This window comes from Drosophila virilis, chromosome 4 (genome assembly GCF_030788295.1).
Source record: "Drosophila virilis strain 15010-1051.87 chromosome 4, Dvir_AGI_RSII-ME, whole genome shotgun sequence".
Classification (NCBI taxonomy): Eukaryota; Metazoa; Arthropoda; class Insecta; order Diptera; family Drosophilidae; genus Drosophila; species Drosophila virilis.
In genome coordinates this window covers 17699674-17727399 of record NC_091546.1, presented here as the reverse complement: position 1 = coordinate 17727399, position 27726 = coordinate 17699674, and the positions used below count along the sequence as shown (strand labels likewise).

Here is a 27726-nt window from a genome sequence, read left to right as displayed (position 1 = left end):
CTTTGTTTACCTTCTAGTTAACTTAAATTACAAAATTTAATTTTTTTCTTTAGATAAAATATAATGAATGAAACTGAAACGCAGACTCGAGGCCGCGATCAGGTTAAGCGACCCACTTTGAGTGCCATTCGTATCTTAATCTGTGCGCCAGTGCCTCAGTCATCCATCAATCAAAATCTGGCGGATGTCCAAATGACTAAATGACTAGCTGGCTGGCTGGTAGGTTGGCCAACTGACTGACTTTTGGGCTGAGTGAATGTTGCGTGCGCGCTGAATGACGCAGCGAGCACTTGCTGCTGCCGCTCGCCGCCCGCCGCCCACCTGCCCACCAAACACATAGACACACATACACGCCAAACCTTTAGTGGTTAATCAGTTGTAGATGAACAACGCACAGCTCTGACATTTGGCCAACGTCAACTGGCGATCGATCGATCAATCAGTTAACCAGCCATCCATCCATCAGAATACACCACACATCCATACACACACACACACACACGCGCACGCACAGCAACAGTGATATGAAGAGTTGGTAGCTGTGTGATTGATAGCTGAATGCCAGGCTACCAAAAAAACAATATCTTATACAATAAGTTAAAACATTGTGACTGCATTTTCCCAACTGCGCAATACTCTGTTCAGAGTGACAAAATATCTACTTGACTAGGTAAGTGGCATTAAAAGAATATTTATTTTCAACTGTAAAATTGTGGGGGATGGATGTGGCTTAAAAAAAAATCATCTGATCATAATTTTTTTATAATATAGATAACAGATATAACATAACAGATATAACATATTTTAAACTATAATCTATTGTTTCGCTAAAAACACTAAAAACTGAAAACTCTCTTGGGAGATTCGAGCTGTTATGGTTCGCTCAGGCGGAGTTTCTACCAAATAGATCTGCCTCAATAGATCTGTCCGTTAGAAGACTTCTGACTGCATATGCAAATCAACAAGTTGTTAGCTTCAAAAGCGTGACAGATAACAGACGAAGCCAATAAACTTGTTTTGACTTTCGGGTACAGCGTATAAAAGAGGGAACAATAACGCAGGCGATGACGCCAAAGGCCTAACGCAAATTTACTTAACCGTATTATTTTCGATTTCGTTTTATGGCGCTTAACTTGGCCCTGATAATGGGCTATGAAACCGAAATTGAACGTCACTATTTCAGCGACTGATACCGTTAATCTAACTGATTAAGAGTGCACGTTTAATCGCAAATGAATAAAGTCATATGAATACACTCGACAACCACAGCGGAAAATGTGAAAAAGTGAATGTCAAGTAAGCCAGACGAGCTATAAAAATAAACAGAATTAATATGTGAATCTATAAATAAAAGAAATTATTTGTTTATACAAAAACAAAGATATAAAAACATGTGAATTTATATATTTATTTTTAAATATTCAAACTCTTACATTCGTATAAGTTTTTGACTTGAAGTTTTCCCTTCAATCATTCGAATGTTTTGCGAATTGTTCCTTGCATACTTTTTAGCATAAACATATTCAATTCAATTATGTATAGCTTTTATTTTGAAAATCTTTTAATTTAAATTCACTGGATAACTAAAAACCGAAATCTAGTTCGATAGCTACAAATCGAGAGTTATCGTTCACATTGAAATATCGATTTCTGCTTTGAAAATACCCTACTTATATAGAAAGCCAAAATGAAATGCATGCCAAAAAGGTCGCAGTTATCCATTTGTTGGTTTTGCATGAAACTTTGACTAAATATGAAACGTAAAATGAAATGGCTTAGAAGGCTGTGAAAAGCGTTAAACTTGGCCAGAAGCGTTAGAAAATTTCACATGTTGCACGTAAGAAATAAAATTTTATTTTATTCATTTCTCATTTTCATGAAATGCAAAATACAAACAACAATTTATAAAAAAAACAGCAAGAAAAAAAAACGAAATACTCTACGGGGTTGGGGCACAAACAAAAGAAAACTTGACGAGATGAATAAATGAGGGAATGTTTGTGCAGGAGCAAACATAACTTTAAATTTGTATTACCACCCAGAGCCCAATGAGCCACACATACACACACATATCACCAAGGCATTGTTAGGACGCAAGAATAGAAATGAGGAAAAAAAGAGAGAAAACCTGAATTCCATTTGGCCAACTCCCAGAGACCCGCCACCAAAACGCCCACACACACCTCAGCACTGTGCCATGCAGTTTAGACTCTCTAAATGAAATGCTCAAGTGTGCACGGAATTTTGATTTCGCCGCCAATCTGCCAACCACCCATCCAGCCAGGCTCTGGCCCGAAGAACGTGGCTCCGGCATCGCTCTCCCGATTCCGTTCGTCATGTCGTTCGCTTGCAAATCAATTTAATGTCAGTCATTTTGCCGCTAAGTGGGAAATTTTTGAAATTTCATCAAAAATCCGTTGCGTACCCTCCGACAAGGCCCGACAGCAGCCAACCCCTCCACACCCAATCCCCAACCCAAGCGGACTCAACTTGGAACATATGCTGCTCAAGGGAATTGGCTGCACTGAGGTACTTTTTTTTACTGGGGCTTGCTTTACGTACCGTTGCTTGTAGGGATTGGGGAGGGGGATTTGGGGGGACGGGGTAACATTTCGCATCTAAGCGAAACACATTTGAATGTAAATTTCAGACGCGTTGCATGTCCATGAATTCTCAGCCAATGCCGCGTCCTGTGCAGGCTGTTGTGGAGTGGGCAGAGTGGGAGTGTGCGGTGGTTAGCAGTAGGGCACGTTATTTGCCCTTTGCTGTTGTTCATGTGTGTGTGTGTGTGTGTGTGGCGCGTTCTTTGCACTTTTTCCCTTGGCTTCTTGTGTGGCACGAGAAAAAAAAAACAAATATTGTATTAAAATGCTGGAAAGCAGCTAAAACGCATAATAGTAAAATTTTATGTTATCACCAGAGTGAGGAAAACACGTCAGGCAGTTAGTCAAATAACACAGCCAAATGGCCAAAACGAAAGAAACTCGCACACAAAGCATACACACACAACACACACACACACGCAACACACACATAGCGCACAGAGCGCCAATGAAAATTTAGATGACGCTGAACGAGAAAATGCGAAGATCCACAGATACAAATGGCAAAGACATATATACGAATACGATACATACATAGTCATATATATATGCCACATATATATATAAATACACTAGCGGGTGTACCAAGGCCTTGCCATTGCTACGTACAAAATAAATTCTCTCAAAGATCTTTGAAAATGAGTTTCTGTCAAATTTGCCAAGTCGTTGAAACACCTATCGTTAAGTTCCTATGTAATTAAAGTAACTGAAGCAAATCAGACAAAACCTAAAAACAAAAAAATACTGTTGTCCAATTGATCTAGAGTCCAAGCCATTAACAACGAGCCAAATCTGATGAGTTTTGACCGAGTCCTAACGTGCACCTTCATAAGTCCGTTCATAAGTCAGTCAGTCAGGACAAACAGTTTTATATTGAGATATATATATGAGAAACACAAATATGTTTCCCAGGCATATCTATTAGGCACTTAACTTTAGACTGTCTATAATTAGTAAGATGCTAAAGAAAAGTATAACAAATTATCTGTGTGTCTATTCACATAACAGATTTGTAGTAAATAATGCTGGCATCATATATTGAAACGTTAGTATTTCCATTGATTATCATTTTCTCTTTTAACTGAGGTTACATTAATTTTTTTTATAAGCATTTATGTGTTCAATTCTGTACTACATGAATATGACAGAGCTTTGTGTGAGCTAAAAAGGCGTGGGTCTGGAGAAACGAGTGCGTCTGGACTTAATTGCTATTGAAAAAATTTGATTGGATTATGCAAAATGTCGATTTAATACTGTAAACCATTTTGTAATGAAAGAAATTGAACAAAGATCTAAAAGTTTCATATTAGCTTTATATGTTAATATATAACAATATGGCTTACCCAAATATATCACAACCTTACAATATCTGTATATATTCCCGATAGAGCTTTTTTGTGTTCAAATCATTTGCGTTTGAATGCGTTAAGCGTCCATTTGGAAACGATGTTAAAAATGGAGGGAAACAATTGTAGCTCAAATGCAATTGGAAAACTAAAAGCCGAAACTGTGGGGGCAAAAAAAAGGGTCAACAAAAGGGAGAAAATAAAGCGAAACACATCAAATAAAATCAAACGCAAAACAAGCGAGAAAACATTGTTTCAAATTGACCAGCGGTAAAAAGCGCTTTTGGATCTGCCCAACGGTTGCTGATGAGGCTGTGAGAATGTCGAAAAGGCGTGGCAAATGCCCGCCAATTCAGGCGCAACTAATTCCACAGGACGAACCACCCAACCACCCTACCACCCACCAAAACGATGCGTTGCCAACTGTGAAACTATTCAGCTTCTTTTTTTTTGGTGGGGGAGGTGTGGGGGGAAGGGGAGGGGGAGGTGTCCATGTGCAACGTCTCCGGATTTGGTTCAGTTCGGTTGAGAGATTGGGGGATTGGAGGTTTGGTTCGGGTTTCGTTGCGAATATTTTATTGTGCGAAAAATGATTTTTTATTTTCAATTTTCTGGGCTTGAATTTTGGAGGCCGTTAGAACGCGTTAGAAATGAAAGTAAAAGTTTTCACAGCCGACCGAATGGCAAACCAATTTGATTTTGAATACGTTATGAGGCGCAAAAAGAGAGTGTGAAAAAATCCGGAAAGCCGTAAAAAAAAACCGAAAAAAAAAACAACGTACAGCGAACCAAGCAACAGCCCACAATAAACATTCAGATTCACATCGACATCAATTGTTTGCAAGGGTTTCAAGTGCCAATTTTCTGATTGTTTGCCAGCCGCACTAAAAACTAATGATTTTTCATATGTTTGTTCAATGGATCGTACCGAAAGCCCCCAACTATCCAAAACGAGCGAAAAGTACAAAAATAAATTGAGAAAAATAATAGTTATTTGGCTGGGCCAAGTATTAAATGCCCCGGCAGATATTTGACCTGATGTTAATCAAGATTTTGTTAATCAATTCGGATCAGAATAATATTGGCTTGTTGCTTGAAGCTTACTTTTTGACAGTTTGTTTTTGGGACAGTTTTAAAATGTACTTTTACATTTTTTACGATTTTGTTCTGTTAAAACAAAAATATTTTTAAATAACAACCTTTTATCCATCAAGTCTATAGGAACTATAGAAAGAGACTCGATTCTATCAAGAGTGCTGCCTGCAACAAATATATAATTATGGTTTTTGAGATTTCAGCATCAATTATTTAATCATTTAATTACAATTTTAAGAAGCTACATGTTACATTTTTTGACTTTAGCTATTCTAACTCGCGGACGAACGGACAGACTAACGGGCATGGCTACTTTATGGGATCGGAGATGCTTGAATGGGTTCAGGGTATACAAATTTAAAGTCTTAAAATATATTTATGTTATTGCATGTAATATTGCACTTCTATCTACCTGGCGAGAGCTAAACTTTCGTTACCAATATGTAAAAAAAAATATTTCATAAAGAAGTACAGAAAATACACATAACATATTATTCAAGCTCATATGCGCAGTATTCGGATATCAAGTAAATAAAGCAAGAATTCACAGGATTACAGATACAAAAATTCCAACAAAATGGCGCACATCAATAACAGTAAAGCACGCGAATGGTGGCTAACGGGATATAGAGGTTCGATTTGCAAAAAAAAAAAGAAATGTGTATAAAAGCATTTTGGAATGGCGTCATAATGCAGTATGATTACGGCGCGGGTGAACTGGTGGGGAAGGAGAAGGGTACGGGTGCGGGTGCGGGTGCGGGTGCGGGGGGCAAGCGATAGGCGACAACTCGACAGTCCACTGACGACTACAACGGACCCTGCTCGATATTTTAATGGGGCAGACGTCATTTTGTGCCGCCATCGGAGCCGCCGCCGTCGCCACCAAAGCGCAAAATTTATGACAACATAACGAGCCAGATGGACGGCAGTCGAGGGGATTGGGGAGGGAAGCGGGACAGTGTCGAGAGCAGGAGGGAGCGCATTAAATGCGCCATTCAGAGACGAAAATAACAATAATCATAATTAAGGATATGCATATGCATTCGGGTGTCTGTGTGCCCAGCAAAATGGCTGCTGTCACACCCACAAGCGCCCACAATGGCCAAACAGGGCTTGATCCTCTGTGCAGGGCGTGGCAGAAGGAGGAGAAGGTGGAGGAGTTGGGGTTGGGTTTGGGTTTGGGGTTGGCAAAACGAAATCGATCCATTTACACAGCCAAATATTCCGCACGAATGATGATGTCCCTGTCCTGCAATGTCCGCAGCCAGATATCATTGAATAATGACTGTTAATACCCTTCAATGTGCGCACTCGCCACATCGCACAACGGCCTTTTGCTCATCGCCATCGCCATCGCCATCGCCATGGTCATCGCCATCGGAATATGAAGTGGATTTCAATGCACTCCCCACAGCAACAACCCAGCCACGTCAGCGAGCGAATCGAACTGAATGAGATAGCAACTGGTAACTGGCAACTGGCGAAAATAATATGCGAATTGTGCGAAAATATTCGATAACGCACTCAAACATTCACTCATAATGCATTCGTTCTTGGGCATGATTAACCCATTGAGTACACATAAATATATTTTTGACACACAAGTAAAATAAGTAAAGAATTGATTAAGAAGTTGTTCTTCTGCACTGCATTCTTACCTCTCCTTTGTTGCAAATCTCATTTATTTAACTTAAATATGGTTTGCTTAGCCGGGATACATATACATATTTTACTTATTATCAGAGAGAGCCACCAGTGTGAACATGTACAGGTAATTTTTTTCTCATCCATCCAATAGGCAAAACTATTGAACTAGTTGGTTCATATATTCTTGTTTAAGCCACATAAAACTCATTTTATTTATGATTGTACTAATATTTGGTTAAGCTTCAAACGACCTAAGTTTCAAAAACTGATTAAAATAATGTTTTTATTTAAGTATGGGCAAATGTTGAGGAGGGCCTTATGCCAGCTGAATACATGGATCCTTCTTCTGATCTGCTGTCTTGTTTTAGAAGAAAGTGCTCTTTCCGTTAGCTTGTTTCATTTAGAAAAAAATAAAGCTTAAACCAAAAAAAGTAAAATGTTTAATAGAATTGCTTAAAACATCTGATTAAATGACACGTCGAAGTTCAGTTCAAAGTGCAAAGAGCACGTTATAAGCATTTCAATGTAAATGCTTATATTTATTAAACTTCCAAACACGTTTCATCGACTTAATCAGCTTGGTTAACAAAAATAAAATTGTTCGTTTTTTGGCTAATGCAAAAAAACTGCGAAAAATCAACTGCACGTTGAGTTTGTATTTGCATAAAAATGTAAACGTGGCAAACTTGCAACGAACGCATCCACTGCAGAACTTGCCACTCCTGTATCCATCTCCAAATTCATCCCATAACTATGCTATTGTTTTTGCCAAAGAAAATCGACCGAAGTGGGAATGAACTGCATTAATTAAAGAGATGAGAGTGCGAAATCTAAAGATGTTTCAAAGATAAGATATATATCTTATATATATTCGAAATGTGTGTGAATGAATACGAATGTAAGAAACTAAAGTAAAATATGGGTGAGTTAAAAAAGGGAACAGAATTGCCCGACATCATTTGTGTAGGGTATCTGTCGTGCACATAAAACGCAAATGCACAGCTCAAAGTCGAAAATTGGTTTTAATTAAATCGAATTGAGTTTTTTTCTTCCGCCGGGCAGCTTACGTCTCTCTCGTTTTTCTACTTTTCCATCAGTGCAGCCCCGGCTTCTGTTTCATTTTTTGCACGTCGTGGCCAAGTGAATGTGGGTGTTGGTTGGAGGTTGGAGCAGTGAATGAGTGAGTGAATCGCAACTCATGGCGTGCCATGGACATGGACACGAACGCATTTAACGCTGACGCTGGGAGTTTATGTGCGTCATTGAGCTGCCACCGCTCCAGGCCAAGTTCTCGTCCACGTCCACGTCCTGGTCGCTGGTTGCCGGTCGGCATCGTCCTGGACGCCCTTTGGTTGGCCCGTTTGATTGAAATGTTTGCTGGCGCTGCAACTGCCCAGCAGAATGGGGGGGGGGGGGGGGAGCGTGTGGCATGCCAGTTGTGTGCCACATCAAAGCATTTGAATTGTTGGCCGGTTGGCATTTTGTTTTTACGGCTGCGACTGCACAATTGCAACAATGCTGCAACCCCCTTTAGACCCAACTCGCAGCCAGTTCAGATTGCAGACCAGCAGCCCCTCCCACCCCCGTCTCACCCGTCGTTTCAGTGTGTGATGTATGGTCGGTCAGTTTGCGGACATGCAGTGGACACTTGGATTAACATGACGTAATTGATGCGGAAAGTGTTGAGTGTGGCAGCTGCCACAGCCCCCCCATCCCCCTATCAATGACCATTTAAGCTCCCTTTGCCTGATCTGCTGCTGCAGTTCCGCACACGCAGTCGACTGCTTGGGGCGTGGGGCAAAAAAAAAAGAAGACTTTTATCGAAATTGATTTTGGGGACTGAAACTGTGCACGATATTTAATGTCTAGTACATAGATAATTTATAGATTAATATCCGATTGAAGCCCAAAAAATTATGTAAATATGTTCAGGCAATATTCTGTATTGTTGAAAATCGTTCATTGTTTATGAATTATGCCAATTACCCCCATTGAAAGTTTATAAAAGAGGTTGACGAGCTGAGTATATATAAACTTCTGCCTCTATTAGAGACCTATAACATTTCGTTTTTTATTCCATGCAGCACTTAATCAAGAACAATTTAAGTTAAGAAAATACGATTTATAGCCTGTATTTAAATATTAGTATAATAACTTATTGCCTTAAGGATCGAACCATAAACAAAGAAACTATTTTAAAGTTAGTTAGTTTGAGTTCATTTATCATAGTGTAAATTTAAGAGAGCAAATAGAAGCTGAAGGCGTGTTTTGATACTCTAAGTTCATTGAAAATGGGTATAAAAGGCTAACATACCCATATGAACTCAGAGTTTTTTGTGGAAATGTGTGTAACAGGCAGAAGGAGGCTTCTCCGACCCCAAAAAGTGCATATAATCCTGGTCAGCATTAAATGCTAAGTGTCTTAGCCATGAATGTCTGTCTGTCCAAAGTCAACATAAATATTAAGTACAAGAAACCCCCCAGTTTTGTAGGGTATCTATTGATAACATAAAACGCATATGCACAACTCAAAGTTTGTATTTTTAAACTCTAACTACGCAATTTGAAAGATATATTTGGCAAATATGAATATCTCCTTAAGAGAGCTGAGAGTAGATTTACCTTCAACCGAAACCCCTTACAAATTTTCTTATTCACTGACTTTTATAATAAATATGCATATGTAACCAATTCAGTTGACTTCGGGTCGAGCCTAATGCACAGTCGACTGCAATATGAGAGTGTACAAAAGATATTCCAAGTGGGTGAGTGGTGGAAAGCATTTGGCCCGGGTAGCTATGAAATACGATTGTGCTGCATTAGGTCAAATGTCTGATAAAATTGAAATGTTTCACATGTTGTGTGCGTGCGTGTGTATGGTGGTGTGTGGGTGTGTGTGTGAGTGGTAAGAGAATTAATTTTTGAACTTATCAAGTGGGCTTTCAATTGGCAAGCCCACAACTAACCGCTGCCCAGTAAAAGGTTACATTTCGTGAGTGCACTCATCATACTTACATATGGAACGGGCGTACGAGGAGTGCGAGTGGGAGCGTGAGGATATGTATAAGTGCGGACATGGCTACCTTTTTATTGTTGGCAGCAAAAGCAGAGCAGCAGCTGAGCTGCCTGGCAGGTTGCATTGCAAATTTGCAGCCGAACATGCAACGTGCATTTGGCAGTCAGCACAATAACCAGATGCAGGCAATGGGTAGGGATTCTTTCGGCTGGGGCATGTGAGGGGGTAAAAGCCACAGACGCTGCCAATATTGACTGTGACTGAGCCAACGAGCTGCCGCTGCTGCTGCTTCTTTCTTTTTTATGTATCCTTGCATTGCGATGCGAGTATTTTTAATAAAATAAACTCAGAAATGTAATCAACATAAAGGATTTCACACAAGCGTACCATATACAATATATGTATATATATATATATATATATAGTATATGTGAAATGTGAAATGATCTCTGTGTGCGCATTGGAACGCTTAACGAGATACGTAGCTACGAGATACACGTAGATATCATTGACGATATACCCACCTACAGCCACCCACAGAGATACACTCGCTTCCACTCTGTTGTATGAAGCAGAGGCAGATAGAAATGAGAGAAGAAAAAAACCGAACCCTTTATGAAATGCTGCAAGCAGGACATCAATGCAGTCAGCTGTATGAGTGTGTGTGCGTGTGTATCTTTGAGATACATTTGCAATTATCGTGACTTGAGCTTGCAGTAGCTGCTGGGCCCCAGACCTGGGACAGCTGGCCACATGTCGGTGACAGTTTATTAAATCGATTACTTTCGGTTTTGATATTCTAAATAAACATATTTTTACAAGCCAGCCGGGCCAGAATTCCGGGCGGACCACCCACCGTTTGATGGTCATTTTTGTTGTACAACTATTTTTGTTGTTGTCGTTGTTGTTGTTGTTGTTGTAGCTGTTGTTGCGGTTGTGTAGCTCGTTGATGAGCTGTTGTTGGGCAACTCGTATCTGCTGCTGAGGTTGAGATTTGCAGCTGAAAAATGTATAAATTCGTGACGGCAACAAATGCTCGTACTTGGTATCTGGCTCGAGAAGCTCCTCGTTGCACGCTCCTCCGCCTGCTATGCTCCTCGTTGCCCCGCCCCTCACCACCTTGCTGGCCATTGTGCGGAGCCAGACATGCGATGTGGACGCAGCCAGAACAACGTTTTGAGAGATTAGTTTATTGTTAATCAAAAAAGAAGGCAAAAATATCGTTTTTGCATTAAATTGACTTTGAAATTGACAGCGTTTGAAATTACGAGCTGTGTATCTGGCAAATGCATTCAAATTGCTCGTGACTTATTCTCTGTGTGTGTGTGTGTGTGTGTGCGGTCTGTGTTGGCAAATGGCGTGTGGGGGTTGTGGCAGGTGTTTTGTGGCCAGAATAGCTTTCACGTTTATGCATAATTCTAATCAATGTTTGTTACTGATTTTGACATTTGCTTTCTGCCCAAATTGGCAAAAGTTGTTGCTGTTGCCAATTTTGTTGTCATTCGGGCCATTCAAGGGCTGTAAATTGATTTCGTTCATGCTTTAAACACACTAAAAATTTCAAGCCAATCATTTGCAATGCAAATAACACAGTTGACATATTTATATAATCATATCGCTAATTTGGCCCATTGTTTGCTTATCAAATATGAATTTTAATTAGATTAAATCTCAACAATTTAATCACTGAAAATTCCATCATAAACAGAAGTTTGCATAACCTTGAAGTCTTTTATTATTTAAAAAACAACGGTCTGGATAATTTGAAGCAAAACGCTTTCGGTTAAGTTTAGAAATTTGATTAATTTGAGAAATTAGCAGAGTCTTTTTAGTTACCTATTAAATTACTTTAAGAACTTAGTCTTCAACTGATAGCTTAAGATACAAAACATGCTTCAAAACTTAGCGCTTCGTATATTATTCGTGCAAAATATCTAGTTGTCTAGAGTTTGGCTCCCATGGCGATTTCTCGGCCCGTCAGAGCTTCCACATTTTATAACTCCTAGTGCTCGATATGAACATCAGCGGAGCTGCACAGACGCCATCGATGGCTGACCGTTGGGTGCTGTGATTAACACAATTCCCTTCTCCAAATGGCCACATGGGGCGCAGACTCTGGCGCAGGCGGACAAACGGACGGCAGCCAACTACCAGAATGATGCTGAATTTAGAGGGGCGCCAAGCGTCCGATGGAGCATGGATCATTGCATGTGGGGCTGGTGATGGCGGCGGCGTCGTCGTCGTCGTCGATTGCGTGCACATGATGTGGGCAGGCGCATCTTTCATGTATCTGACCAGGCAGCTGCTGTTGCTGCTGCTGATGTGCATTTGATGATGGTAGTTGTTGCTCCGTGGCCGCAAAAACGCTTCTGGGTTGAGAGCGGCAACAACAACAACAGCCACAATAATGGCAATGAGCACAAAAATTGAATTTACAAGCGCACAAACTAGAAAACAACACGTTCAACATACAAAAACTATGCGATGCAATAATTTAAGAGTTTTTTGAATAATTGCCCGGCAGCAAAAGCAGCAGCAGCCACATGCACCAATACGTCTTGTTGCTGCCGGCTAATCAGCAACAAACACACACACAAGCACATCCTGACACACTTTGGCAACATGCGCGATGCCACATGCAACATTTTGAGGCACAATGAAAGTAAAAGCAATGGCAACTAACTCATGAAGACGACGGCGATGGCAGTCCCCATAAATTGTCAAGTTTAATGCGACACAGCGAAGAAACGAATTCAGGTCTGAGGCTTCACTGTCCAGCGGATTTGCATGTTCATCATAAAAAGCAACCTCAATGCAAAGGCAAACTTCAGACAAAGACAAGCAAACGAATCACAGTTGTTGCTGCTGCTGTTGCTGGCGTGGAAAGAGCAACAACTGTTGCCTCACAGCGACAATAATTGCCCTGATCAGAGCAAGTATGTATGTACGTGTTGCTGGAGCGAAACGAAAACAGAGAAAAATACTTGCACGATTAAGAAACTGAGATAAAATTCTGGCATATATGCTAATATTATATCTTCTAGGACTCATATATATAGAATAGATAAGTGTATAATGAAATTGAAATTGAATTGAAAAATTCGCAGAAAAGGATTGCATTATTTTTGGGCTTACCATCCGATTAAACTCATTCTCAAAGATCTTCTTTCACTTTTTTTTGGTTTATATTTTACGCAATACTAAGAATTATAAGATGTTGCAGAGGGGGTCCCTAATAATTCACTTGCACCTAATAATTACATTCTGGCAATTTAAGAATACCCATATAATGATATCATGTGCTGAGAAAAGGCAATCACACGAGTAATACTCGTGGTACGAAAAAGAATTTTATACGAATTTAAATAAGAGTACGGGTACGAGTACGACTACGAGTACTCGCAGTTGCAATTGCATATTCATGTGGGTGGCAGTGGCACAGCCCCGTCCACGTGCCTCTGGCAACATGTGTATTGCATATGTCGATGTGTGTGTGTGTGTGTATCTTGTATCAATTCAACGCCTAATTGATTGTGCTTGCAATTGTCTGGGGTCCCCGACTGGGAGGAATGTCAATGCTAATAATCGCCATGTAAATTGACTATGAATTTCAAATTGTCTGCTCAAAAGTGTTTTGGTCACATTTAAATGGCTCGTGCCCGGCTGCAAAGAGCTTAACTGATTGATGCATTGCCCCCTCCCCTCTGATTCCGACCAATTCACAGCTAACTGGAGCATTATTTTAATCCATCAATAAATTGGCGTCATCTAAGCGACATTTATGAATTGTTGTCGTCGCGTCGTTGGCCTTGGCTGGTATCAAACTTACTTGGACAGGTGGAAATACTCTTTGGGCTCTATTTGCCTGAGCACCGCAAGTCTGCCCCGCTTTTGTCTACCAATCCGATCGTGTGTGCACTCTTGTCATCCGATCTCCGTGGCTGTCCGCTGTGCATTTTTCTCATGGTGCCAAAGTCCTAAATTACTGCGGACTGGTTTGCGTTAAATAATGATGCCTGTCAAATCCAACTGACAGCTGAGCTAATAATTGCTTGATTACTCGAGCTCTAAACGAGCTGCATTCAAGCCAGCGGGGAAAAGAGTATGTAGAAAAGTTTCTGTTATAGAAAAGCTTGGCTCAAAATTTTACAGCTGTCGATGATTGAGATGCATATCTTTAAATTTACTTAAAAAGCATAAATAAGTTAATACAATAAGTTTACTTTAGTGTTAACTTTTATTATTAACTTTTATTATTTATTATCCCAATTTATCTAATGCTTATTTCACACCTTTACAGGTCCAGTCTTTGATCAAGTTGTATAAAAGAAGACATTATCTTCCTTAATCGCACGCTGTGACAAGGTTAAATAACAGCCATTGAATTCGAAGCAGCGCATAAATTGAAATTCGCCCAATTTAATTTCAACTCGAGACATTTAATATTGATTAATTTTTGGCTCGCTCTCTTAATAGCCTCGCATCTACACTCGCTGGCTTGCCGCAGAGTGATGGACAGATACAGATGCAGATACAGAAACAGATACATTTACAGATACTAACAGATACATGTGCTCAAGAAGCTGAGGACTAAGACCCAGGCGCATCGTACCGTAAATAAATATAAACATAAATCTGAGAGAGAAGAAGAACGAGAAGAAGTAAAAAAAAAGAAGAAGAAACTCATTGAAGACAACATCCCCAATTGACGGTAAATCACTCAAGATGACATCTATCGATGGGGCCCGCCAGATAAGAGAGCGTTTCGTCTCGTTTTCGCACTTTTACACAATCAACTCGGGCACGTCGAAGACACCGCGCAGAAGTTGCAAACAAACACCACAGCCAGAGCCACACAGAGTGACGCGTCCGGGGTCCTCGCTGGGGATTGGGATTGGAAATGGGAACGGGAATGGGCTTGGGAATGGGAATGGGAATGGGACAGCCGACATAATCATGAAGCATGCCAACTTGACGTCATTGCAATTTAAAGCTAGGCCACGCCGTCGAGCGCATTCGATACAAAACGACGCCAACAGCCCCCAAAGTGACAAATCAAAGACGAAATCGAACCACCCAACAAAGTACAAGAAACCAACTATGTATTACTACCATTCCATGCCAGACCCACCGACCAGGCTAACTTGAAGCAGTCCAATGACAAACTCGCACAGACTTTGTGGTCTTACTTTGATACGGCACAGTGGAGCAAATATGGGAATAAGGAGTTAAAAATTCGAATCGCCCAATCATGGAATATATAGTTTTATGTGTAAAAATATCTACACTTAGTTATGCGTCTCACTTGGAAATTTAAACACATGATAAAAGCAATGGAAAAAGAGTTCGATAAGATTGAACAAAATTGGTGAGTTTTAAAATATTACACATAATTATGTTTATTTGGATTGCTCAAAATTGATGAGCATGTCTATGGCAAAGAGAAAACCAATCCTAAAAAGTACTGACAAAAAAGAAAAACATTGCATATTAATATATATATATTTGGCTGAAATATGACTTTTGGAAAAACACAAGTTTTTTCATCAGCTTATTGGCGGAGTTCAGCTTGACTCTGCAAATAGTTGAACTTAAGTTCACATTCCACTGTGCCTGCGACAGTAGTCGGTCAATGAGCGTAGGAGAATACGAGACTGCAACGAAATGAGTGATTTATTGGCAGCCCATTGAATTGAAGTTGATGGCAAAAGACAAGAGGGAGAGGCGCAAGAAAGAGACAGAGACGGAGAGAAAGAGACAAGTTGGGCTTGGCCACAAATGAGAGACAAAGACATGAAGTAGCTAAGAGTGAGCAGTGAATAAGATGTGTAAGTGTTGACAGACAGACTGGCGGTCTGACTGACTGACAAACTGGCAGTGAACAGCGGCGACGCCATTGTCGCCCCCTTAAATCCCCTCTCCTCCCTGCAGCACATGTGAAGCGTCCCAAAAATTAAATGTGGCAAAGTGGTTGGGGGTTGGGCTGTGTGGAAACGGAAGAACAGTTCGATAAGCGTAAAATGAAGGCAAAAGGCGTCTAGTGGTTGTAGCTGTAGTTGTTCTTGTTGTTGGCCGGACTGTGATATATCACACGCAACATTAAATCAAACCCAAGAAATTGCCGGGCCCAAGACATGGAAGGTGTGCGAGGCCGAGTAAATGATGGCCGGGATTCCTTTTAGCTGGCAACTGCGACTCACATCGCCTGTCACATTGACAATTTACTACCAAAAAAAAAAAAAGCAGGAGGATAGAGAAGAAGGCAGAGACTGGCAGTGTAAGCGAGACAGCGATAGACATTGTTGGCTCGCACTTATCTGATGGATTCCTTGCTATTTTTCTTCACATGTTGTCCTCCTCGACGTCGTCATCGTCTCCGACCCCGTCTTCGTCTCCATCTCTGTCCCCATCGTTGCCGGGGCGTTGAGCACAGTAACGAACTTTCCGTGTTGTGCAATTTGAAAGCTCAGCAGTATTGAAACAGCAGCAGCATTGGGGTAGGGGGTTGGGCTTGGGCTAAGGGCTGGGGCAGCACTAAAGAGTGAACGAGACCATGAATAATATTTATGAGGATGAAATGTTCCCAAAAGCGACATAAATATGTCCACAGCACCCGCACATGAAACGCGCCTCAGCATAAAATGCGTTGAAATGCTGAGCAGCATCAGTGGAAAGAGAGGAAGTGAGAGAGAGAGAGAGAGAGAGAGAGAGAGAGAGTAATAGGGAGAGTAGAAGATGAGGGTTGTGCGTGGTTAGATATGCTTTGTGGCTGCAACCAAGTTCTAGGAGCAACAGCAAAAGACGAAGATCTGTCTTATAACAGTTAGTAGCTTATTTATACTACAATAATACAGCTTATAATTACTATATCTGAATATAGTATTACCTAGGCCTGCTAGCAGTACATAATAATATCCACTAAATATTAGTTTATCTAGGGAGATTAACTAGATATAAGATATATCAGAGATATCGGTTATCTGAGATTATTACGAATCACATATAAACTTTAAGATAATAGTACTTATTATTATTAATTTTTAACAAGTTCGTTAAAGTTATTTTATACTATCTCAGATTTAAGGAAATTACACATATTTATAATTTCCCAAACTGAAATTGAAAGAGTTTACGTATGGGCAATATATAATAATAATATTATTTTATATGAATAGATATTTTGACTTTTTGAATGAGATACATTTGCTTTAATTTATTATAGCTTAAAGTAGACTGTCCTTTTCTTTAGCTTTAGTAAAATAGAGTGTACAATTGAAATCTCAGTATCTCAGTACTTAGAATTCCAATAGCTAACCATCTGGCACTATAATCCAATTCAATATAAATTTATTGAAGAGCAGACATTTTTTTTGGCGCCCATGACAGAAATCAATCAAATTTAAGGGTTGATTTCCGAAACAGATATCTGAAACTGTGAAGCGAGAGCAACCCCCAGAAAAACAGTTGATGGATTGCTGTCATTAGCATCCGAGCTGAGGCGCTGCACGCCTACAGTAAGGACTGACCAATGATGAACAAGGTCTGGTCTGTGCGGCTGTGCAAAAGGGATGAGCTAAGATGGCAGCGATCAAGAGCAGGAAGTGCGGCATTAAAATACAAACTTGAAGCGACCGCATGCAAATGACTAATTCGTTAATTGAAATGCCAATCAAGAGGGAAAAATAAATGCAGAAAAAAAATAAAAGTAAAGAAAAAACTGTTCAGTTTTAGCCACATCATGTCAGAGATTGATAGCCGGTAGCCGCGGACTTGATGTTAAAAATTGAAAGCCGCCGCGTAGCTGTTGCGTGAAAGGAAAAATTGGCCGTCCAGTTGGCCCAGTGTCTCCGGCAGTGTTTGTGTATGCGAACTCATTAGGCAGCAAACGTAAATCATTTCGATATCGATTAAGAAATATCCACCGAAAGCGGCCACCGCACGCAACGCCATCCGGCATTGGCGCCTGCGCAGCTGCCGGTGCAGCCCGGCAGCTCTGCAGCTCCTACTCCCGGCCAGGTCTCGTTTGGCCAGCTCGTGCGGCGACAGTGTGCACATCAATTAATGAACCTGTCGCGCCATGCGTAAATTTGTCGCCAGCGGAGCGCGGTGCAAGCCCAGAGAATGCAGCTGCCTCGCCCCAACCCCAACATGCTGACTCTGGCGAGTGCAGCTGGCGGTGATCTTGAGCATGGCTGTGGCACCAGGCACTGGGATCCAACTTGACCTGCTTGTCAATCAAGCAAATCATTTTGGCGGCATTGGAATTCACTTGGTTTTCACATGACTGTGCACACCTGTCATAATCAATCACATCTCGCTGCGATTATAATGCATCAATTATCGGCCAAACTAGGCGCGTGTGAACATTCGCTACTGCCCCAGTCCTCGTCCCCCCCCTTCCACAGTCCCACCGGGCAAGACTCGACTTATCTATATATATGTACATATGTATATGCATATTGATGGACATGACTGTAAGCTTCGATGTCTGGGGCATGAGAGACTGAATTGATATTGATATTGAATATCCGGTTGTGGCCACAGCAATAGCCTTGAATGTTAAGTATTTAATTAGCTTATTGACTAATATTTTCCTGATAGATTTAGGCAAACGCTTTGAGACAACATTATGGATTGCCTCTTAATTGATCTCAATCCAAACTTTGCTTTATTGTTATTAATTAAAGAAAACGGGGGATTAATAACTCTATAAATATTACTGGAATATATATATATCCTAATTTATTTTACATACATATATATGTATATCCCCCTGAACCTCATCTTCCCAAGGGCACTTTAATGGGTTAATGGGTCATATATATCTCTAGCCAAGAAACTTAAAAGATGAATATGTAAGAGCTGCTGTAAGTTAGTCTGTAGCTACATTAACTTGGCTTTTGAGCTAAGGCTGACATAATCAGCCTGTTGCTTAATTTGATGTGCCTTCTTGTCAAGCATTTCTAATGGGTAAAGGGGTATAAGAAAACTTGAATTAATATCTCAATTAAAAAGTGTCAGACCCGTCTAGTACTTCAATTACGGGCACAATTCATGAATGAATGCGAAGACCTTTGCTTGGCGCACGCAGACACTGAAACTTCCGACTTTAATGAATGGCGGCGAATGAGATGTGACTACGCGTTCGTCATACCCCAGAGGGGCAGAGGGGTGCCGTTGGGGGCGGGGGGTAGGGGCTATGGAGTGGATCAACTGGGTCACACTGTCTAGCAGTGGCGCTCCAAAATGCGTAAATATGCGAAATATAGTGAGTGTGCATGTGTGTGTGCCCGAGTGTATGGCAAAGGGTGAGAGATGAGCGTGGAGCCAATGGCAGAAAAAGAGGCAAAAGAGGCGGCTGAGCGGCGAGCGCGTGAGTGAGCGAGCGAGCGATTGAATGATTTATTTTTGACAGGTTTTTAACTTAAAATTAAAACGGTAAATCAATTTTTGACAGTAGAAACTGCGACAAGGCTGCCAACAGCATCAACGTCGCGTCGCCGCAGCTCTTTGCTAATGATGATGCCAATGTGTGAGTGACTCTACCACCCCTCTCACTCTCCTTGTCCCTCTCGCTCCATCTCACTACTGTATGGCTCTCACTCTAGCATGCAGAGTTAAGTGCTGAATGTATCCAAATCAAGCGGCGAGAGATGTCACAGCCAGAGCTGGCGACACGGCGACACCAAACAGTTGGCGACAGTTGCCGTCGCTGCCGAAATGTTGTCGCGACAAAATGTTGCTGTCGCTAACTGTCTCTGGCGCTGTCGCTGTCGCTGTCTCTTGTCGCCAGCGGATGAATGACGAGCGAATGGATTCCACTGCGAATGTGGGTCGTCGTAATTAAGCTATTGGCCCTGAACATGCAAATATCTGTAACTAATACCGTTTGTTGCCCTAGAGATGACACAACGTCGATGTTGATAAATTTAATATCTAGGGGAAGTTAATAAAGAATTCAAATAACGAAATATCGATATTTATCGATTTAAAGTCAACGGCTGTAGATATACAAATATTATTAAATTAATTTCTGTTTAACTAAATAAACAACTGGATAGGCATAATGTCAATACATATCGATTTAAAGGCAACAGCGGATAACGGAAGTGCTTACTCCGATAGACAGCTGGACTATCTTACCCAGCTATATAAGCTGATCGCATTTACATATCTACAATATAAATCCTATCGCCAGTTAGAAACATTTGGATACAGTTATTTAAAAAAACGCTTAGTATCTTATTTTCTTATTATACTAGTACCTGGTTGCAAACTTATCGATTTTAGTATTAATGCTATCGATATTTGTTTTAATTGATGCCAATTATCGATTGTTGCTGTACTCGATAGCTCAACTCATTCGCAGAGACTTGGGAATCAGCGCAATTTGTCGCATGCGCTCAGCGAACGCGATTGATGAGCAAAACCCTGGAAAGCTCGTTGGACATTTGCATAAACGATGTCTTCTTTCTTTTCAGCTTAATGCGCTGAAAACAAAACCATAAATTGTCTCTCGCTTAATTCTCTGTCAGTTGAACTGTAATAAATTAATATAAATTTCTTGTCAGCCAACTGACTCGCGGGAAACATTACAAGTGCAAAAGACTTCTACGTAGAACAAACGGGTCGCTTGTATTATGACAGAGCCCATTGTTCACATTTTGAGATTTTCATGAATTTTGATTTCCATAACGTTTCAAACATGGCTCATACATATCAGGAAGGTGGCAACAGATTCACAACCAGCTGTGCGATTTGTGGTTATTTATTTACTTATTTATTTAATAAATCAAAAAGTGAATGCAACACAAGTTCAGGGTCTTACGATCAACTTATATTTTAGTACAGTAAAATACAATTTTGCTTTTGAAATTAACATGTTCTATTCTCCAAGAATATATATTCTTTTAATTAAATGTAATTTGTTGTATTTCATTCAAAGTACATGAAATAAATATCAGTCAAATTCATAAAGATACTTAAAAGAATATTCTATAGATATTCAAGCAGCTCGAGGCAATTGTTTGCTTTAGCAAATACGGTTAATCTTAATATAAAATCAAATGTCACGAAACGAATATTTGCCATATGATGTTGTTGCTGTAGTTGTTGTTGTTGTTGTTGTAGTCGCATGCTAAATTGAATTAGACGCTCCAGCGAGACAGTCCCAGCTCAGGTGATATTTGTTGGAAACGCGATCAGAATGGCACTGGGACTGAGGAGCTTGCTTGTGCCCATGGGGCACGGATCGATGCATAGAAGAGCCCAGCGAGTTGCAAGCACGCGCGTGAAGACACAACAACAAGAACAACAAAACCGATGGGGCAACACACAGCGACGACAATGACAACAATCGAAATAAACAAAAAAAAAAAAAGTACGATCAGCGAAGGTGAATAAATCAAACTGATTTATTGGAGTCGACGACAATGACGACGACGACGACGAGGGACACCGAGAAGCCTCCAGCCTTAGGCAGAGCCCGAGACAATGGGCAGGTGGCACGGCTGTGCGGGGGTATGCCAGTGTGAAGAACGGGTGAAACGATAACGAGTGACACATGCAGCAACAGCTGCAGGCAGGCCCACACTTGCTGCGGCCTGAGTTGGCCAATTGGTAACTCGATTGGTTAATGGCAATGATGATGCGGTGGATGCTGCTGACATAAGAAAAAATCACACACACAACATCATGGATTGCTGATTTGAGACGTTGGCGAATGCACTTAGACACCAGACAAAAGTTTCATTGACGATCGGTCAAGGAGAGTGTAAGAAAAAGACATTTTGTTGTTGCCATGCCCCAAACCCCATACCCTGCTTTCATCATCTACTTTGGCCAAATTTCACCCACATGTGCGAAATATTAGTGGAAATTATTTTATAAATCAAGAAATTTAGCCAATAAGTTACCATATTCCAAACCTAGTTCCTTTCTTTAAACGAATGTTTGAAATAGTTTGTGACGAGAAGGAATACCTCAGTTATTTTCATTAACTTTTGTCATATTTCACTTACAATTTCTCAACATAAGTGGAAATTGCTTTTTGTAATTTTATTATTCTCTGGTACTTATTTTGCTGACGAAACAAATGGAAACTGTAGATTAAAATCGAAGCACTGGGAATAAAAAAAACGAGGTAGACCGAAGGGAGAGAGAGAGTAGGGAAGAGAGAGAGAGAGGGACGAAGAGTAAATAAATCAAAGCTACATGGGAGATTAGCGGATTCCACCAAAAATTGAGGAATATAAGTGGAAGCTGTTTTGTAAAACATTTTATGTGTCTCAGGGCAAATGAATTGAATGATTTGATTTGTCATGGGACTCGCTTTGCTGATTTAAAATAAAGCGTGTGGTAAATGGCGGAAAATATCTAATCAATAGGTAATATTAGTGAGAGTTTGAGAGACATCAGAGAGTGCAGATACATCAAAGTTGTATAGCAAAATATACAAAGTTAGTTATCTGTATCAGAATTTAAATCAAGACTGGCAAACCGTGTGCTTTAGTTAAGTCAACTGCTACTTAAAGTCCTTTCAGATGAGCTGCCATAGGTGCAGCAGCACGAGGACCGCAATTATAGCCTCTCATTTTCAACTTTATTCAAATTTGCCCGCATTTGCTTGTCTGGTGCACAAACATGTCATGCTCTTGCCCTACCCTCCGCATAGCCATTGTTGTTGTTGTTGTTGCATTTATGGGCAAATCATGAGGTTCCCTGCTGCACTGCACTGCGCTCGCACCGACCAGACCCAATCGCTCTCAGCTCAGCTGCCCAACAACTGTCCCGCTCACCCATTCCGCCCGGTCATCCCGGCGCAGCTCGGCCTGTCTGTCTGCACGGTTGTGCCAAAAATCTGCAAACCGAGCGCACCGCAATCGAGGTGGGCGTGTCATTCTGGCCGTGATTTGCTGTTGGAGCATTTCGGTTTTGGCATTTATGTGTGCCACTAAATCTTGCTCACTCACTCAAATGCTCCACGTCCAGCAATGCAGTGCAGTGCAGTGCAGTTAGCCAGCCAGCCGGCCAGCCAGGATGCTCGCCAAATTAGCTTAAAAACCGACAAACTTTGGGCCCAATGGCACACGCATAAATTCCAGCTAGGGCTGGCGCATATATACCAGACCCAAGGCCCCAAAGCCCAAACCCCAATCCAAAAAAATCAAATCGAGTGCAACGTTTTGCCAACTCAATCACCGAGCGAGCGACCGAAGCGAGGCCCAGCTTTGGTAATTATTTTGTGACGCCAACAGCCCCACAGACCCTCCCAGTTACTCTCGACAACCACAGCGTAGTGCTCCAGTGCACTGGAGGATGAGGATGAGCATGAGGAGGAGGCAGGCGGACGAGGCACAGGACGAGGCAATCGAGTTTTTGGTGCAGCTGATGCCGCCACAGCCGACTCGTAAATATGCACGCATGTCCTGACCATAGCTGGGACAATTGCTGATGCCACCAGGCCTGGAGTATGTGAGGGGTGAGAGGAGTTGAAGCACGGGTTGTGGGCGCTGTTCGGCCTGTGCTAGCTATTTATGCGCTTTATGCTACGTGCGTGCCTATTTGGAGAGGCCTGTGCCTGAGCGGGACGAAGGAAGGGGTTGGGAAAATCTGTGCACCAGATAAATTCCTGGCCAAAGGTTCATGAAAATGCAATTTTATTTTCTAAAAACACAGACGCACATTCCACACCACACGCAGTGGCAGCTGCAGCAGCAGCTGAACAAATCCAATCCGCATCCAGTTGGGCTTCACCAGCGAACGGCCGTTGTCCAATCGGCTATGAAATGATGCGTACCCAGCCAGGACGACTAATCAGAGTAGTTGATGGCACAACGATGCCAAACGAAATGCAGTTGAAATTGAAATGGCAAATATCTATGGCTGCTTACGTGGATCCCAATCAAAACTAAACACAGAAGTGCGTGGCCCACAGATTAAAGTAACTAACCTATCCGCCTAGGCACAGTTTAGTTGCCTTAAATATGACCTGAATATGTTAGACGACAATAATCAAGTTGCTTTCTATAAATTGGATTCAATTAACTTGACTAAAAAAACTCTCAATACTTCCCTTATGACTCTTAGATATATCACAAATTGATATGAGAGTGTAAATCTCATCTATTACGAACCAATTAGTTATTTAAGGGAACTCGTTCTCGATAAATCAAAGGGTTTAAAGTCTAATTACTTGAACTTAAGATATGTTTAGCCCCAAAGTTTGATTGAGTTTGATGAAAATATCTTTGTAAGCAGAATATATTACCATTTATTTATCTCCAAATCACGTCCATTTACTAGTTATTTCGTTCCGAGGATCTAGAACCAGCTAACTAAATATTTACATTATATTTTTTGAAAATATGCCTTACTGAACTAAAATCAGCTTGCATATTTAATTAATTTACTTCAAGTATTCCACAACATGGTGGAACAATGTCGCTAACTGCTAGATCTTCATATGGCTTATGCCTTCTGGCATATGAAATATTTCTTGGTCTCGCAGCTGGCATCATTCATAACAAATCTATTCTGTTTGATCCTTAGTTCCACGCAATCTTCGTTGTCAAAGTCATCCGGTTGATTCGCCTCCCAGTGGGCGAATGTCACGTTCAGGCCCGTAGTCAACGATAGGAATTGGTCCTCAACACTGAGATCATTCATGTCCAGCCAGAAACGATTGGCTTCGGAAGCAGATAGATTAGAATTCATTAAATGCTTGCTTATATTATCATATTCCCTGTCGTTCCTTAAGTTGATTAAATGTCCGCTTAATTGGCGACATTTGTGCGCAGCATCGAACCAGTTACTCTTGGTTTCTAACTCAATATAATAGTACTTAGAACCAATTTTCTCGAATGGACTTTTTGGTGGATTCTTGAAATTGAACCTCTTATCGATCCCATCGAACTTGTCGTTTATCAGTGCTGTAATATTCGCCATCTTATCTCGGGCATTTGTATTCTGGCTTGACTGCAGCTCATTAAAATCGGTCTGCATTTTAATCATGCGATCTATCAACACTGCGCCGGCCTTTAGGCATTTATCAACACTGCGCGTCCTGTACTGCAACAGCTCCTTGGAAGCCTGTAAGACGATGCACACGATTTATATATAATATACAATCCAAAGAGAATGGATAGACGAACTCACTTCACAGCTCACTTGACGTGCAGGAATGGAAATAAGCAGAAATATTAAAATTACTTTCATTACGATTTACTATTCCAGAGTCAGCATTCAACTAAAGTGTGCCGTTTGAAAAGCTGCTTTTTTTATATGGTTAATGCGAAAATTGTCATTAGTTGCAGTCAAATTTTCAAGTGCTTTTAATTTTAATTTCATGCAGATCTTTTTACCGAATCCATAGCCTTGAAGCTTAAAAACTTTTTATGCATTAGAGAAAGTAGCTGCAAGTCCGAACCGATTGTCGTTCGGTTCGTAAGCCAAGTTTTCCCAACTGGCAAAGATTTGCTTACAATTTCTTTTCGAGACAAATTGTGGCTTGCTTCAAAATTAGATTCGGCTCTTTTTGTTTGCCCAACAAAGTTTGCCTGGAATATGTTGTACATCAGCTAAAGGCTTAACTCGAGGCGATCCCTGGCATTTCACCCATCATACAACTTGTAGCTGGCCTCCAAATATCGGCAATCAATGCCAGTCACTTGTCCAGCGAAATTAGATTTACTCCACGAAGTATTTTGCTGCCCCCAACGCATAGCCGCCGAGCCGTGGTCCATACGAAGAGCTAAAACAGGGGAGGAAGCAGCAGCTGCTGCTGGAACAACAACAGCCTCATCCTGCTGCTCAGTGTAGTTGCAATGTTGGCAAGGGTGTTTGGGTGTATGTAGATCCTTTGCCATTTGCAATGGGAATTGCCAAGCGCATCGAAATTGAATTTGAATTGAAAAAACGCAGACAACGTCGCAGATTTGGTTTTTGGTTTAATTTCGCAACAGAAGTCCTTGTGATTTGTACTCGGCTCCTTTATGGTAATTGTTGAGAAAATTGCATTAGTTCGATGCACGCCGAAATATCCTTGGGCATCACTATGCAATCACACTGCAATTTACCAAATTTGCCCACAAAGAAACCTATTTTCTTCAAGTCCTTCAGGGCATGTGATATGCAGGCAGGTTTTTTCTTCAATTTGGAGAATATTTGCAAAGCCCGACATCGAGTTGGAAATAACGCTTTTTGTTGCAGGGCAAGACAAGGTTTGTTAAGCATAACTTAAAAGATTTAATAATTTAAAAAATGTGGACAGATTGGACTATAACCTCCGAAGTGTTTCCATAACATAAATTTAGTTCTTCTTGGGATGCAGGACATGCACTAGTCAGTCACTTATGACTAGAGCACTCCGACTTGTCAAAAGCAGATTTTTATGTGCGCAGGGTGTTTTATTTCTTCCTTAATTTCTGTAAATTGGTGCTCAATTTCTTAAAATGCCCCCACCCAATAATGAGATAATCTTCCATTTCGGTGGCATGGCCGTTGGCACTTTGCTAATGGCCGCTCTTCCACACATTCGTCGGGGCACATCCGTCATCGTGGCACGGAGCAGGTGACGCCCACAATTTGGTATGTTTATGCGCCATGATTAACACGTCATAACTTTTGGGGCCAAGAGTTGCCGAAACTGGCCATATTACAGGCCCAGGGCCAGGCCAAGTTGCCATCAATCACGATGACGGCTACGTCGAGAGTCAAAAGGATAAGCAAATGACGCCAAAGCTCGCTCAGCCACGGACTGGGCCCAGGCCACGAAGGGGGCCGGGAATCGAGCGTGTAGGCGCCGGGGTCACGGCGTTTATTTATGCATAACACGGCGCTGGCGAGGACGGGGGCGTGGCGTTGCCGCAAAGTGATTTTAAATGGGCCCTGGCACAGGCCCTCAAATTTGACGATATTCTTGTTGATGACGACGCCGCCTGACGCCGTCCATGAAGTGGCCCCTGCGTGAGAGATCCGGGCAACACATCTGGTTAACAGCCTCTGCTCTGGCCATTAAAAGGGCGCGAACGCAAACACAAAAAAAAAAAGAAAAAAAATGCAACTCAAACTTGATGCGCAAATTGAATGGAATAGCAAAAAAAAAACCAAGTCAAACAAAAATTGGAAGAGAAGGAATTTTACAGAAAACAACGATATGAGCCACGCAAAAACTTTAGAATGTAATATTGAATGAATGTGGAATAACCAATTAGAGACTTGCTTGGCTTAAATGAAGATATTCACATCGTGGGGTGAAAAAGACGTGAAAAAAGTTCAGCTGTGAAGAAAAGCACATAGTTCGTACTAAATTCATTTTATTGTGTGGAAAATGAGTGGAAGAACTAAAAGTTTAGATTTCAAAAAAGCCACGTGATTCGAGCCAAATTCACTTCGCATATTCGCATATTTAGACGGAGGCCGAACTTCTTCGACTTGATTTATAGCAAAATTTGTAAGCCCATCTGAGGAAAGACAGCGACAAGATGAACATCTAAAACTAACTAGAGATCGCTGCCCAATTCATGTCTTAGCTGGCTGATGAAGCCTGTTCCGCTTTGTTATTTTTTTGGGGTGTGACTATCAAAATATTTTAATCGTGAATTTAAGCTACTGATGCGGCCTTCAAGCCGAGATTTATGAACATAATAATTACAAATTTGTTAATTGATTTATTGTCGAATGTATAAACACCTTTCGCTTAATTTATGCCTGAGCGGTTGTTGTTGTTGTATTAAATACCGGTTAGGAGGAGGCCTGGCCAAAAGAATTTATGCATTAAGCTAAGGAGGAGCCCCGGCAACCTGTGAGCCAAAGCAATCAGCCAGAGACGTTTGGCATATGGGCACTGGGCGCGCATTTCGATGATGTACGACGAATGTCCTGGCACACACACAAACCGTTCATTATAAAGGAGTCAGGTCGTCAGGTGAGCCGCAACGGCAACGGCAACGGCAACGACGACGACGACCGCAGGCAAGAAGACACAAATTAATTATTAATCAACGAAACGCAGCAAGCA

General features: G+C 41.2%; 1 protein-coding gene and 1 long non-coding RNA gene across 4 annotated transcripts in view; both read right to left on the bottom strand.

The window, feature by feature from the left end:
* LOC116651466 (uncharacterized) overlaps window positions 1–27726 on the bottom strand; it is a 53594-nt gene that overhangs the window by 5793 nt on the left and 20075 nt on the right. For 2 of the 3 annotated variants that reach the window (XR_011416605.1, XR_004304468.2), the window contains exon 1: window positions 13537–13731. The exons of the other annotated variant lie outside the window; for it this stretch is intronic. This is a non-coding gene — a long non-coding RNA (uncharacterized lncRNA). Of the gene's footprint in view, window positions 1–13536; window positions 13732–27726 lie in introns of those variants that run through there. 3 annotated transcript variants of the gene reach the window in all.
* LOC6629186 (C-type lectin 37Db) lies at window positions 23964–24966 on the bottom strand. Its single transcript, XM_002051555.4, has 2 exons — window positions 24864–24966; window positions 23964–24797 (listed from the first exon to the last, which is right to left on the bottom strand). Exons 1-2 carry the CDS (start codon window positions 24921–24923, stop codon window positions 24177–24179), a joined length of 681 nt encoding a protein of 226 aa, XP_002051591.1. The 5' UTR covers window positions 24924–24966; the 3' UTR covers window positions 23964–24176.